The 15,722-nt window shown below is 38.7% G+C and overlaps 1 protein-coding gene and 1 pseudogene across 1 annotated transcript; both read left to right on the forward strand.

Annotated features, from left to right (window-relative positions):
* Positions 1-1,538: 1,538 nt before the first annotated feature.
* LOC101397392 (olfactory receptor 7A17-like) lies at positions 1,539-2,477 on the forward strand. The gene has a single exon (XM_014797634.2). The coding sequence runs from the start codon at positions 1,539-1,541 to the stop codon at positions 2,463-2,465; it is 927 nt and encodes a 308-aa protein (XP_014653120.2). The 3' UTR covers positions 2,466-2,477.
* Positions 2,478-8,279: 5,802 nt separating this feature from the next.
* LOC101399968 (olfactory receptor 7A17-like) lies at positions 8,280-15,466 on the forward strand (annotated as a pseudogene).
* Positions 15,467-15,722: the final 256 nt, after the last annotated feature.

Consider the following 15,722-nt stretch of genomic DNA (forward strand, 5'->3'; position numbering starts at 1 on the left):
TTTCTCCTTTATTATTTTGCTGGGCATCAAGAGGATGTAATCAGTGTTGGAATGCCACCAGGAACCAATGAATCTTTCTGATCCTCACTGTCTCTCAGGTACCACCTGAGCTAATTAGATCTTTTTTCTTCCTTAGGCTCATTTCATTCCTCTCTCTCCATCTATGTTTATTGAACAGATTGTCTATGTATCTTTAAATACAGTGCAGAAAATGAACATACCAAGATGGAGCCCAGAGTTTATTTGCCCACGGGAGGTTCCAATAGGAATATCTGGATACCTAAATTCTTTAGAGGAAAGGCCGTTTATCTGGACAACCTGAGTTGTATCTACTCATAGCCTAAACAGTGAGGGAGAGAGTGAGAACGTAAGAGTAACACAGACAACAAGGCCATGGTGAGCTGTGTTGTGTGTGCGCCTTGAGAACTGAGAGCAGTCCCCAGAGCAGGGGTACCTGGAATCATATATTCTAAGGTGACTCTTACAATACAGGGGCCATTTCTCAATAAAGACAATGTACTAAGGAGGAGATCGTTTTTAATTCAAGGGATGCCTTTGCAATAAGATTAATAAAGTGCAAGGTTTACACAGTGTGGACAAGGGACTCCCCATGTCTTGAAGTTTCAGCGGCAGCAGGGAGGCCCCCTATTCCTCAACATTCCCTGACACCATCTCCTCACTCTCCCTCTTGCTCATTTCCTCAACACACTGGCTCATTTTGAGTCTTTTTTTTTTTTTAAAGATTTTATTTATATTTCCCCCAACGCCCCAGTAGATAGTTGTCTGTCATAGCTGCACATCCTTCTAGTTGCTGTATGTGGGACGCGGCCACAGGCCGGAGAAGCGGCGCGTCGTGCGATCCCGGGATCCGAACCCAGGCCGCCAGCAGTGGAGCGCGCACACTTAACCGCTAAGCCACGGGGCCGGCCCTCATTTTGAGTCTTGATTCTCTAAAGCAACCATCTTCCTCAGAGCTTTTGCACTGGCCATGTCTTCTACCAGGAAAACACTTCCCCAGATAACATCGTGTCTGCCACTCATTCTTCTTCCACATATCTGTTGAAATGTCACCTCATTTGCCTGAACTCCCAATGAAAAATAACACCCCAATCCATTTTCTCCTTTCTATGTACTTTCTTTGCATCATAGTATCTGACATCATCGGATATGTTATATTATTATTTTTATTTGGTTATATTCTCCATCATTAGATTAGGGACTACTGTTTTACAGCATCTTATTCTTTGGAAAGTGCTTGAGACATAGTCTATACTCAAAATATATCCTTCAAATGCATGAAAGATACTCGGTGAAACAGTAGTATACATTTTGATTGAGGAACAAGTGGACAGTGGAAAAGGAATTCCTAATGAGAAATAGCATCAGAGATGCCCTAATGGAGACCAAAACGTACACAAAATATTGAAATTAATTTATTGATTCTGAAATATATGTAGCATTTGTGCTAGGTTACTAATGCTTGCTTGTGTGAAAATTAGCTATTTATTTTTTCTGTTTCCTGTAGTCGCCTCCAACACATGGAACTAAGGAATGACACACGTTTTTCAGAATTTCTTCTTCTGGGATTTTCAGAGGAACCAGAACTGCAGCCCCTCATATTTGGGCTTTTCCTCTCCATGTACCTGATCACCGTGTGTGGTAACCTGCTCATCATCCTGGCCACCATCTCAGACTCCCACCTCCACACCCCCATGTACTTCTTCCTCTCCAACCTGTCCTTTGTGGACATCTGTTTCTCCTCCACCACCATCCCAAAGATGCTGTGGAACATCCAGACACAGAGCAGAGTCATAACCCACGCAGGCTGCGTCCTCCAGATGTATCTTTTTGTACTCTTTGCAGGTTTGGAGGACTGTCTTCTGACCGTGATGGCCTATGACCGCTTTGTGGCCATCTGCCACCCCCTGCACTACACGGTCCTCATGAACCCCCGCCTCTGTGGACTGCTGATTCTGGTGTCCTGGATCATAAGCGCCCTACATTCCTTGTTACAAAGCTTAATGATTTTGCGACTACCCGTCTATAGAGTGGAAATCCCCCACTTTTTCTGTGAACTCAAACAGATGGTCCAACTTGCCTGTTGTGACAACTTTGTTAATTACGCAGTGATGTGTTTTGGAGCTGGGCTGCTGGGTGGGGGTTCCTTGGCTGGTGTCCTTTACTCTTACTCTAAGATAGTTTCCTCAATACGAAGAATCTCATCAGCTCAGGGGAAGTATAAAGCACTTTCCACCTGTGCATCTCACCTCTCAGGTGTCTCCCTATATTATTGTACAGGTCTTGGAGTGTACCTCAGCTCTGCTGGTACCCACAGCTCACACTCAAGTGGAACAGCCTCAGTGATGTACGCTGTGGCCACACCCATGCTGAACCCCTTCATCTACAGCCTGATAAATAAGGACATCAAGAGGTCTCTGAAAAGACTCTTTGGGACTAAGCTATAAAAGGGGCAATTTTCCTGGTGCTGAAGTGCCCATGATTTCAGGGCTCAAGGCTTGATGCCAGAAATTGCAATTATTTGATCAGATTGTGAAAGGAGAACCTGCGTCCTGGAGTTATCATTTCTTCGTCTTCAACTTAAGTAACTCACTGCATTGATCTTTCTGCTCTGTCTGACATACGGATGGTTTTCTCTTTTGTCCATTTTCCCACTTTCCCAAAGTTTTTCCCAGCCTTGGATCAGGACTATTTTGAAATTTCCTTTTTGTGGGACAACATAGATTTGTTTAGAAGAGTTTCTTCTCAAATGACAAATCTCATCCAAAGCAATTTATATCTTGTTTTACTAAAAGTGTAGTCATGAGTTGTATTACTCAAATCAAGAAAATTATGCTTGACAACCAAGGAAATTTATATAATTTCATAATGAAGGAAAATCTGAGGCAAAAGTTTTTCACACCTGTGTCTGTCATTTATTTGTATATCACTACCTTAACTGCTTTTCTTGAAAATGTAGATTTAAATATACTTGTGTGCTTTTTAATGGGTGAATGGGTTTTATCATCATTAGAGTCTTTCTTTTTAATTGAGGTAACATTGGTTTATAACATTATATGGATTTCAGGTGTACATCATTATATTTCAACTCTGTATGGACTGCATCGTGTTCACCACCAAAAGTCTAGTTTCTACCCACCACCATACAAATGTCCACCTTTACCCCTTTTGCCCTTCACCACCCTCTGCCCCTTTGGTAACCACCAATCTGTTCTCTGTATCCATGTGTTTGTTTGTCTGTTGTTGTTGTTTTATCTTCCACATATGAGTGAAACCATATGGTAGTTGTCTTTCTCCATCTGACATTTCATTCAGCGTGCTACCCTCAAGGTCCATCCATGTTGTCACAAATGACACAATTTTGTCTTTTTTATGGCTGAATAGTATTCCATTGTATATATACACCACATCTTCTTTATCCATTCTTCTGTTGATGGGCACTTGGGTTGCTTCCACATCTTGGCTGTTGTGAATAATGCTGTGATGAACATTAGGGTGCATAAATCTTTTTGAATTGTTGACTTCATATTTTCTGTATAAATACTCAGTAGTGGAATAGCTGGATCATATGGTATTTCTATTTTTAATTTTTTGAGACATTTCCCTGTTGTTTTCCATAGTGGCTGCACCAGTTTGCATTCCCACCAGAAGTGTATGAGAGTTCCCTTTTCTCCACATCCTCTCCAACATTTGTTATTTTTGCTCTTATTAATTATAGCCATTCTGATGGGTATGAGGTGATGTATCTCATTGTTTGATTTTCATTTCCCTAATAATTAGCAACATTGAATATCTTTTCATCTGCCTGTTGGCCATCTGTATATCTTCTTTGGAAAAATGTCTGTTCATATCCTCTGCCCATTTTTGATAGAGTTGTTCATTTTTTTGTTGTTGAGTTGTATGAGTTTTTTATATATTTTGGAATTTAACCCCTTGTTGGATATATGATTTGGAAATATTTCCCCCAGCTGGTGGATTGTCTTTTTGTTTTGTTGGTTTCCTTTGTTTTTTAAAAAGCTGTATCCAGAAGCTTTTTAATCTGATGTAGTCCCATTTGTTTACTTTTTCTTTTATCTCCCTTGCCTGAGTAGACATGGTATTCAAAAAGGTATTGCTAAGATGGATGTCGAAGCGTGTGTTGCCTATATTTTCTTCTATGAGTTTTATGGTTTCAGGTCTTACATTCAAGTCTTTAATCCGTTTTGAGTTAATTTTTGTATATGGTCTAAGATAATGGTCTACTTTAATTCTTTTATGTGTTTTCCCAACACTATTTATTGAAGAGACTTTCCTTTCTCCATTGTACGTTCTTGGCTCCTTTGTCAAAGATTTGCCATAAATAGATGTGTGATTTTATTTCTCGGCTTTCAATTCTGTTCCATTTATCTGTGTATCTGTTTTTCTGCCAGTACCATGCTGTTTTGATTACTATAGCTTTTTAGTATGATTTGAATTCATGGAGTGTAATACCTCCAACTTTTTTCTTTTTTTCTCAAGAATTTTTTGACTATTTGAGGTCTTTTGTTGTTCCATATAAATTTTAGGATTCTTTGTTCTATATCCTTGAAGAATGTCTTTGGGGTTCTGATTGGGATTGCACTGAATCTTTGGATTGCGTTAGGTAATATGGACATGTTAATTATGTTTATTCTTCCAATCCATGAACATGGAATATCTTTCCATTTCTTTATGTCTTCTTTGATTTCTTTCAATAATGTCTCATATTTTTCAGCGTAGAGGACTTTCACCTCCTTGGTTAAATTCATTCCTAGATATTTTATTCTTTCTGTTGTGATTGTAAATGGTATTATATTCTTGGCTTCTACTTCTGTTAGTTCGTTATTAGTGTATAGAAATGCAACTGAGTTTTGCATGTTGATTTTGTATCTTGTAACTTTACTGTATTTGTTCATTGTTTTTAATAGTTTTTTGGTGGATTCTGTAGGGTTTTCTATATATAGAATCATGTCATCAGCAAATAGTGGCAGTTTTACTTCGTCCTTTCCAATTTGTATCCCTTTTATTTATTTTCCTTCCACAATTGCTCTGGCTAAAACTTCTAGCACTATGTTAAATAAGAGTGGTGACAGTGGGCATCCTTGTCTTGTTCCTGTTCTCAGAGGAATGAATTTCAGTTTTTCTCCATTGAATATGATATTGGCTGTAGGTTTTTCATATATGGCCTTTATTATGTTGGAGTACTTTCCTTCTCTATCCATTTTATTGAGAGTTTTTATAATAAATAGATGTTGGACCTTGTCAAATGCTTTCTGTGCAACTATTCAGATGATCATGTGATTTTTATTCCTCATTTCGTTAATGTGGTGTGTTACATTGATCAATTTGTGGATGTTGAACCATCCCTGTGCCCCTGGAATAAATCGCACTTGGTCATGGTGCATGATCCTTTTAATGTATTTTATTCAATTTGCTAATATTTTGTTGAGGATTTTTGTAGCTATGTTAATCAGTGATATTGGCCTGTAAGTTTCTTTTTTTGTGTTGGCCTTGTCTGGTTTTGGTATCAGGGTAATGTTGGCCTTGTAAAATGAGATATGAAGCATCAAATCTTCTTCAATTTTTCCAAATAGTTTGAGAAGGATAGAAATGAAATCTTTGAAGCTTTCATAGAATTTACCAGAGAAGCCGTCTGATCCAGGACTTTTGTTTTTTGTGAGGTTTTGATTACTGTTTCAATATCTTTGCTTGTGATTGTCCTATTCATATTCTCTATTTCTTCTTGATTCAGTTTTGGGAGGTTGTATGATACTAAGAATTTATCCTTTTATACTAGGTTATCTAGTTTGATGGTATATAGCTTTCCATAGTATTCTCTTATAATCCTTTGTATTGCTGTGGTGTCCGTTGTAATTTCTCCCCTTTTATTTCTGGTTTTACTTATTTGAGTCTTCTCTCTTTTTTTCTTAGTGAGTCTTGCTAAGGGTTTCTCAATTTTGTTTGTTCAAAGAAGTAGCTCTCGTTTTCATTGATCCTTTCTATTTTTTTTTCTTAGTCTCTATTTCATTTATTTCTGCTCTGATTTTCATTATTTTCTTCCTTCTACTGACTATGGGCTTCAGTGGTTCTTCTTTTTCCAGTTCTTTTAGGTATTGGCTAAGCTTTTTTATTTGAGATTTTTCTTGTTTGTTGAAGTAAGCCTGTATTGCTATAAAGTTCCCTTAGTACCACTTTTGCTACATCCCATAAGTTTTGGTATGTTGTGTTTTCGTTTTCATTTGTCTTTAGATATTTCTTGATTTCTTCATTGATCCAATGGTTGTTCAGTGACATATTGCTTAGTCTCTGAATATGTGTGAATTTCCCGGCTTTATTCTTGTAATTGGCTTCTAGTTTCATAATATTGTGGTTCAGGAAAGATGCTTGATATGATTTCAATCTTCTTAGATTTATTGAGCTTGCTTTGTTTCCTAAAATATGGTGTATATTTCAGAATGTTCATTGTGAACTTGAAAAGAATGTGTATCCTGCTGTTTTTAGATGGAAGGTTCTCTATATCTCTTAAGTGCATCTGGTGGACTATTTCATTTAAGGCCACTCTTTCCTTGTTTACTTTGTGTCTGGGTGATCTATCCATTGACATAAGTGGGGTTTTAAGGTCCCCTACTCTTATTGTGTTGCTAACAATTTCTTCCTTTATGTCTGTTAATAGTTGTTTTATGTACTTTTGTGCTCCTGTGTTAGTTGCATATATATTCATAAGTGTTATGTCCTCTTGGTGGAATGTCTCTTTTATCACTATATAATGCCCATCTGTGTTTCTCTTTATCTTTTTTATCTTGAAGTCTGCTTTGGCTGATATAAGTATGGCTACACTCATTTTCTTCAGCTTACCATTTGGAGTATCATCTTCTGTCCCTTCTCTCTCAGCCTATGTTTGTCTTTAGAACTGAGTTCTGTTTCCTGTAGGCAGCATATTGTTGAGTCTTGTTTTTAAATACATTCAGCCACTCTGTGACTTTGGTTTGGTGAATTCAATCCATTTACATTTGAGTGATTATTGATGTATGAGGACTTAATACTGCCATTTTATCTTTTGTTTTCCTGTTCTATATTTCTCTTCTTTCTTTTTCCTTTTATTTCTGTCTACCATTTCATTTTGGTGGTTTTCTGTGATGGTTTTCTCAGTTTTTCTCTACGATTTTTGACTCTGCTCTGATTTTTTTTTTGTGGTTACCATGAGGTTTATATAAATGGTAAATGAACAAAGTTGACAAACTAAGCTTAGCTAGATGAACTAAGATAAAAGAGCATTGACTCCAGATGATCTCAGAATCATGGCAGAGTAAGTCATTCCCTTTTTCTGTCCTCTCTAAGTTACAAGTAGTCAGACATCCAGTGGTCAAAAAAGGACTCCCTGCACAGCACACCAGAACACCTGAGTGATCCATGCATCTATACACCTGAAGGAGGGTGGACTGGTCCTCTGGGAGGGATTAGAACTAGGGGAGCAGCCCTCTCTTTCTCCCTCAGCAGTGGTGCTCCAAAACATGGATCCTAACACCAACATGCACGCCAATGACCACAGGCTGCAAGAGCAAATATGGCACTCCTGGCTTGGCTGTTGCTTCTCCCCAGCAGTGGCAGTTGGTGCACACACCATGAGGCTTCAGGACACAGAGCAGAGCCGGGGACCAGCACCTCCCCTTCACCCGGCAGTTGTGTTGGTCTTTCCAGCAGTGGGGATAACATCCTAGGCATGAATTTCCAAAGCAGGGGTAGGGAGCCCTGAGCCAAGGTTTTAGAGCAGGCCACCAGTGCATGTGACAGTGCCAATGACCAGAAGCTGTGTCCCCTGTCCCCCCAAGCACACACGTCTTGAGGCTTCAGGACACAGAGTAGTGTTGGTGAGGCAGCCCCTCCCCCTCCCCGGTAACAGGGCTGGTCTCTCTAGCAGTGGGGACAACAACCAAAATTTGGATTTCACCAGTAGAATCTGGGTGTCCTGACCCCAGGTCTCAAAAAGCACACCTGTGGGCACCAGTGACCAGAGACTGCAAGGTCAGCAACAACACTTCTGGCTTAACCCCTACTCCTCCCCAAGCAGTGGCAAGTGCACCTCTGACCTGAGGTTTTAGGAATCATAGCAGAACCTGGGACCCAGCCCCCAGTGGCAGCACCTCTGACACCAGCTCTACCAGTAACGGAGGCAGCATACAAGACCTCAGGCCCCCAACAGCAACAGTGACAACTCTGACCCCAGTGACCCTGGCAGAAGTGCTGCCAGCACCCTCAGATAACCCATGGGCAGCAGCATAGGTGGTGTAGAAAGCAGCAGCACCCAAGCCTGTGGAAAGCAAGTGGGGGAACATGAGACCCAGGTGACCCGAGAAGCAGCAAAAGTGCTCGCAGCCTGGTGACCCCAGTGACAACACCTGAGACTGCAGCAAATCATAGGCAGCAAGGCACCAGCAACCTCAGAGGCACAAGCGGCACAAGGGGGGCACTGATGATGCCTCCAGCAGAGGCATTGGAGGGTGGAAAGTGCAGGCTCTCAAATACAACCGGAAGCAGCTCAGAACCAAAGTAACCAAAGCTGTACCCAAATAAGAAAGGTGGTTACTACCACAAATGTGCCAGCAGAGGATCAATTCTCAAACACTATGAAGAGCTACAGTAACATGGCAGAACAGAAGGAAAATGACAGCTCCCCAGAAGCCAAACTTGAAATCACAGAAGATTACAATCTGACTGGCAGAGAATCCAAAATAGCTGTCATAAAGAAACTCAATGAGTTACAAGAAAACACAGAAAGACAGTTCAATGTGCTCAGGAATAAAATTAATGAACAGAACGAATGCTTCACAAAAGAGAATGAAGCTCTAAAAAGAAACCAAACAGAAATTCTCAACATGAAGAACACAATTAATGAGATAAAAAATAATATAGAAAGCATAAAAAATAGAGCAGACCTTATGGAGGAGAGAATCATTGAGCTCAAAGATAGAAACCTAGAAATGCTTCAGGTGGATGAGGAGAGAGAACTAAGATTTTTTTTTAAAATGAAGAGATTCTTCGAGAAATATTTGACTCAATTAGGAAAAGTAGCATAGGGATTATAGGTCTCCCAGAGGGAGAAGTGAGGGAGAAAGGACCAGAGAGCTTGTTCAAAGAAATAATAGCTGAGAAATGCCCAAACCTGGAGGAGGAGCTGCACATGCAAGTACATGAAGCCAATAGAACTCTTAATTACATCAGTGCAAAAAGACCTTCTCCAAAGCATATAATATTAAATCTGGCAAAAGTCAATGACAAATAAAAAATATTAAGGGCAGCAAGAGAGAAGAAAACCTACAAAGGAACCCCCATCATGCTTTCAGCAGATTTCTCAGCAGAAACCTTACAGGCCAGAGGAGAGTGGAATGGTATATTTGAAATACTGAAAGACAAAAACTATCAGCCAAGAATACTCTACCCAGTAAAACTACCCTTCAGATATGATGGAGAAATAACAGCTTTCCCAGATTAAAAAAAGCTGAGAGAGTTCATCACCACTAGACCTGCCTTACAAGAAATGATGAAGTGAGCCCTCCTACCTGAAACAAAAAAACAAAGGTTTACAAAGTTTTGAACAAGGAGATAAAGAGACAAAATCAGAAAATTGTAGTTCTGTATCAGAATAGGTTAGCAAAAACTTAATTATAAAATAAAGGATAAAGGGAAAGGAAACATCAAAAACAACTGCAAACACCTCAGTATGGTCACAAACTCACAACACAAAAAAGAATAATTTGTGATAACAAAAGCATAAAAGGGGAAGAGGAAAGGGATGGAACCTGCATAGACTAATGGATATAAGAGGCTATCAGAAAGAGGTACAATTAACATATAACATCATATTAATTTTATTTGTACAACATAATGATTTGATATTTGTATGTATTGCAAAATGATCACAAGTCTAGTTTACATCCATCAACATACATAGTTGTAATTTTTTTGTGATGAGAACTTTCAAGATCCACTCTCTTAGCAACTTTCAAATGTACAATACTGTATTATCAAGTATAGTCAACATGATGTACATTACAGACCCAGGACTTATTTATTTTATAACTAGAAGTTTGGGGTGTGGGTGAAATGGATGAAGTTAGTTAAAAGGTAGAAACTTCCATTAATAAATCACTCTTTATAAATATTTCAGACTTGTATTCATATCTCTGTTATTTATTTTCCTTTAGGGGTTTTTGGACTAGATCTATTCCTAAAACTCACAACAGCCTAGGCATTTGGAAGGCGTTTATCATTAAGAATTTTTTTTTACCATATGACTAAAGATAACCTATTTCCTTCATAAATGTATTATAATTCATATATTTTTATGTAAGATAAAATTATAACTTAGATACTGCTTCCTGCCCATATAAAAATATCTTTTTATATTATTTTATTTCCAAGATTTTGGCAATTTAGTCTTGAATTAGTGACCAATGTTGATACTATGAAATTATTGTATTTTATGTCCTTATATGTTATTTGTAGATTTTCATTCAATTCTGTTACATACAGTAGTTTTGAAACAACTGTACTTCACCTCATTCATTCTCCCTGACATTGTTTCTATAAGTTATTACTTTCAAAATAAACTTGTTTCCATAACATGCACACATGCATATTCGTATACTTTTATAAAATGCATGAATAGAATCCTGTGCACATCATAAATGATCTTTATATTTTAGTCTTTTTTATATCTTTATATCTTTTCTATCTTTACATAGCAGTCTTTTTTTTTTTCCCTCATCCCCACTTATCCTTCTTACTCAATAATACCTTATGGACTTACCTCCAATCAACTACCGTAATGATGATTTATTATTTCAGTGGCTTCATAATATTTCACGGTGTAATTGTGCTACTTGTACTTTGAAGGGTCTCTACATTGCTATTATACCAATGCTACAAAAATATTTTGGAATTAAGTTTAAACCGTTGTTCTAACCAGGAACTATGTTGTCCCCCAGGGGACACTGAGCAATGTTTGGAAAATTGTTTGACTGTCACCCTGGGGAGAGGTGGGTAGAGGCCAAGGATGCCCTAAACATCCTACAATGCACAAGACAGATCACATCATGGAGAATGATCATGCCCAGAATGTTGATAGTGCTGAGATTGAGAAACCCTGAGTACTTTTAATATTTAGAGGTGTCTTTAGATTGTTTCCCCAAAGTTTTAACACTACATTTCTATCATAAAAATTAGAGTACCCCATTGTTACTCAACCCCATTCCAACCTCAGTCAATGTGAGAGCTGTTTAAGGTTTCCCCATCCTGGTGAGTGTGAAAGAGATGTTTTTTTGTTTTCTAAATTGTTACTGAGTTTGATCAAAGATTTATATATTTGATCACCACTTTGAATTGCCTATTAATTTTATATGCCCATAGATTATATACCTATTATTCTACCATTATCAATATTTCAAATGAATTTTTAAAATTATTGTGTCTCAGGGCTAGCCTGGTGGTGTAATGGCTAAGTTCATACACTCTGCTTTGGTGGCCTGGGATCCACAGGTTCAGGTCCTGGGTACAGACCTACACACTGCTCATCAAGCCATGCTGTGGCAGAATCCCACACACAAAATAGAGGAAGATGGGCACAGATGTTAGATCAAGGCTAATCTTCCTCACCAAAAAAAAAAGAAATATTATTGTCTTTGCTGACTTTTAGGGGATGTTTTGGCCATGAAAATCTTTTACACTTTACTTAGTTAAATATGTCTATCTTCTTACTTCTGAGTTTTCTTGCCTTAATTAAGGTGATTTGGCTCACCTTAATTAAGGCAATAGATTTTAATATGTAGTTTTCTAGATGTCCATCTAAAAAGCATTGATTGCTCTTACAGTGAGTAGGTAATCCCTATGAGTTTTTTTTGCTTGTGTGAGGAAAATCAGCCCTGAGCTAACATCCATGCCAATCCTCCTCTTTTTGCTGAGGAAGACTGGCCCTGGGCTAACATCCCTGCCCACTTTCCTCCACTTTATATGGGACAGTGTCACAACATGGCCTGACAAGCGGTGCATTGGTGCACGCCCGGGATCTGAACCCAGGCCTTAACAGCAGAGCACACGCACCTAACCACTATGCCATGGGGCCAGCCCCGATTTTTTTGTAATACGACTGAGTGGAGATCAATTTCATTGTCTTCCAGTTCAATATCCATTTTGCCAAATTTTTCAGCAATCCAATCTCTTCTAATATATTGAAATACAACCTTACCATATATGAAATGTACTTATATAGTAAGACCTAATTTCTGATTCATTCAACAAATAATAACTGAGCATCTTCCATTTGCAATAATTTCTAGGATCATTAGATATTATATTCTTTTATATATATGCCTTTGCCAATTTAATTTTTGATGCACGTTGACGTCTCTGAATTATTGCTATTTTATATCTTGTTTCAGTTAGTTTTTGATGCTCCACTCAATTGTTTTTACTACATTTGCTTTGAAGCCACCCTATTTGACCTGGTTTCATTCTCTCTGCAATTCCTTTTGCAGATGAATGTGAAATACATCATAATGTATTGTTTACTTAAATTTGTTCCCACACAAGTGCACATGTACTCACATACATTTGTGAAAATATGAAGGTGAACAACACTGGTGAAGCCCTGCTTGTTTGGATCTTGCATTATATAGTGAAGTCAGAGTGCCATGAAATAAATTTGGTGTGACATAAGGTGCTCAGGGATAAATTACAGGAAGAAAGTTACGCAGTGTAGGAGGGTGGAATTGTCACAGTGAATGCAGGATCTTATAGAGCACAGTATGTGGAGAGTTTTGCATGTTGGATGATGACTATAACCAGGACTAGAGTGTGCCCAATAGATTTGTCAAAAAAGACAACAAAACCCAAAGTAGAGGAAAAACAAAGAAAAGATGCCACATAAGAGAAGTGAGAAAGCGGCTTACCTCATCTGCCACCCAACCACATAAAAACTAAGTGGTCAAATAAACGTAGAATAGGCACAGGAAAAACAAGTCTTCTACTGCTTGATATTAAATATAGCCAACTTTTGTTTATTTTGTATAATATTTCCTTTTGTGAATTACTGGTTTGTTTTCTTTGGTCAGTTTCACTTGGGATATTCAATCAGTAAGGTGTCTCATATCATAAATTCATCACTACTTTTGTCTTTGGGACAAATGTATTTTTTCTTCTCTATTATTTTTGCTGGGCATCAAGGGGATGTAATTAATCTTGGGATAGCCACAAGAAACCAATGCATCTTTTTCTTTCTCACAGACTCTCAAGGATCATCTGAGCTTAACAGATCTTTTTCTTCCTCATGTTCATTTCATTCTCCTCTCCCTTTTATGTTTATTTAACAGGTTGTTTATGTTTCTTTAAGTAAAGGGCAGAAAATGGTAATTCCAAGATGGAGCCCCAAGTTTATTTGTCCATGGGAGGCTTTAAATAGGAATATCTGGTTACCATTTCTAAATTCTTTAGGGGAAACACACTTGTTATGGAAAGCTTGAGTTGTATCCACTTATATCCTAAACAGTGAGGGAAGCAGGGAGAAGCGAGACTCTGACAAGTAACACAGAAGAGGAGGCCATGGTGTGCTGTCTGGTGTGTGTGTGTGTGTGTGAGACCCCTGTGAACTGAAAGCAGTCCTCAGAGAAGGGACACCTGAATTCATATATTCCAAGGTGACCCTTATAACACAGAAGACATTATTCAATCAAGAGAATGTACTAAGGAGGAGATTCCTTTCAATTCACAGGATGCCTTTGAAACCAGATTAATAATGTGCAAGGTTTACCTAGTGTGGACAAGGGACTCTCTGTGTCTTGAGGTTTCAGCGGCAGCAAGGAGGCCACCTCATTCCTCATCATTCTCTGACACCATCTCCTCACTCTGCCTCTTGCTCATTTCCCTCAACATACTGGCTAATTTTGAGCCCTGACTCTCTAAAACAATCGTATTCCTCAGGGCCTTTGCACTGGCTGTTCCTTCTTTCAGGTGTCTGTTAAAATGCCACCTTGTTTGCAGGTCTTGCCTCAACTCCCAATAAAAACTAATCCCTCATCCACTTTCTCCTTTCTACATGTTTTCCTTTTCATCATAGTATCTGTCACCAGCTGATAAGTTATACTATTATTTTTACTGGGTTATATTTTTCTCCATCATTGGATGAAGGGCTTTTGTTTCTCAGCATTCCATTCTCAGAACAGTGGTTGGAACCTGGTCTATATTCAATGTATCTTCCTCAAATGCATGAAAGATACTCAACAAAACAGTAGGATACATTATGCTGGAGGAACAAGTTGACAGTTGAAAAGGAATTCCTGAAGAGAAACAGCACTAGGGATGCCCTAGTGGGGACCAGGCCATGCACAATATATTGAGATTAATTTATTGATTCTAAAATATAAATATAGCATTTATTCTGTATTACTAATGCTTGCTTGTGTGAAAGTTAGTCATGTATTTTTTCTATTTGTGGTAGTCACCTCCAACACGTGGAATCAAGGAATGAAACACATTTTCTAGAATTTCTTCTGGGATTTTCAGAGGAACCATAACTGCAGCCCCTCATATCTGGGCTTTTCCTCTCCATGTACCTGATCACTGTGTGTGGAAACCTGCTAATCATCCTGCCTTCCATCTTTGACTCCCACATCTACACACCCATGTACTTCTTCCTCTCCAACCTGTCCTTTGTGGACATCTGTTTCTCCTCCACCACCATCCCAAAGATGCTGCAGAACATCCAGACGCAGAGCAGAATTATAATGTATGCATGCTGTATCACCCAAATGTATTATTACATACGCTTTGCAGGATTATATGACTTTCTCCTGGCTGTGATAGCCTATGATTCTCTTGTGGCCATCTGCCTCCCCCTGCACTACACAGTCCTCATGAACCCCCGGCTCTGTGTACTGCTGGTTCTGGTGTCCTGGATCATAAGTGTCCTGAATTCCTTGTTACAAAGCTTAATGGTGTTGGGTCTGTCCTTCTGTGTAGACTCACAAATCTCTCAATTTTTCTGTGAAATCTATCAGGTGGTCCAGCTTGCCTGTTCTGACACCTTTCTTAACAATATGATCATATATTTTACAGCAGTGCTGTTGGGTGCTGGTCCCCTGACTGGTATCCTTTACTCATGCTCTATAATAGTTTTCACCATACATGGACTCTCATCAGCTCAGGGGAAATATAAAGCATTTTCCACCTGTGCATCTCATCTCTCAGTGGTCTCCTTATTTTATTTATGCCCCTAGGAGTGTACTTTAGCTCTGATAGTAGCCACAGCTCACACTCAAGTGCAACAGCCTCAGTGATGTACACCGTGGTCACACCCATGCTGAACCCCTTTATCTATAGCCTGAGGAAGTAAGACATAAAGAGGGCTCTGAAAACATTCTTTGGGATGGCAGCTATAAATGGGATAATTCTCTTGGGTTGATGAAGTGCACTTGATTGCAGAGCTAAAGCTACAGAGCCAAAATTGCTTTTTTTAAATCAGATTGTGCAAGTAGAACTTCCTCCTTCTATTTATGTCCATAAGGGTCCATTTCTTTGACTTCAACTTTTTCATACAACTTAAGTAACTTATTTTGTTAAGTTATCTGCTCAGTCATATATATGGACAGTTTTTCCATTTATCTTTTTTCTTTCTTCACGAAGTTTTTCCCAACTTTTGATCAGAACTATTTGGGAAA

The sequence above is a fragment of the Ceratotherium simum genome, chromosome 39 (assembly GCF_057802395.1).
Source record: "Ceratotherium simum simum isolate JZ-2026a chromosome 39, ASM5780239v1, whole genome shotgun sequence".
In the NCBI taxonomy this organism is placed as follows: domain Eukaryota; kingdom Metazoa; phylum Chordata; class Mammalia; order Perissodactyla; family Rhinocerotidae; genus Ceratotherium; species Ceratotherium simum.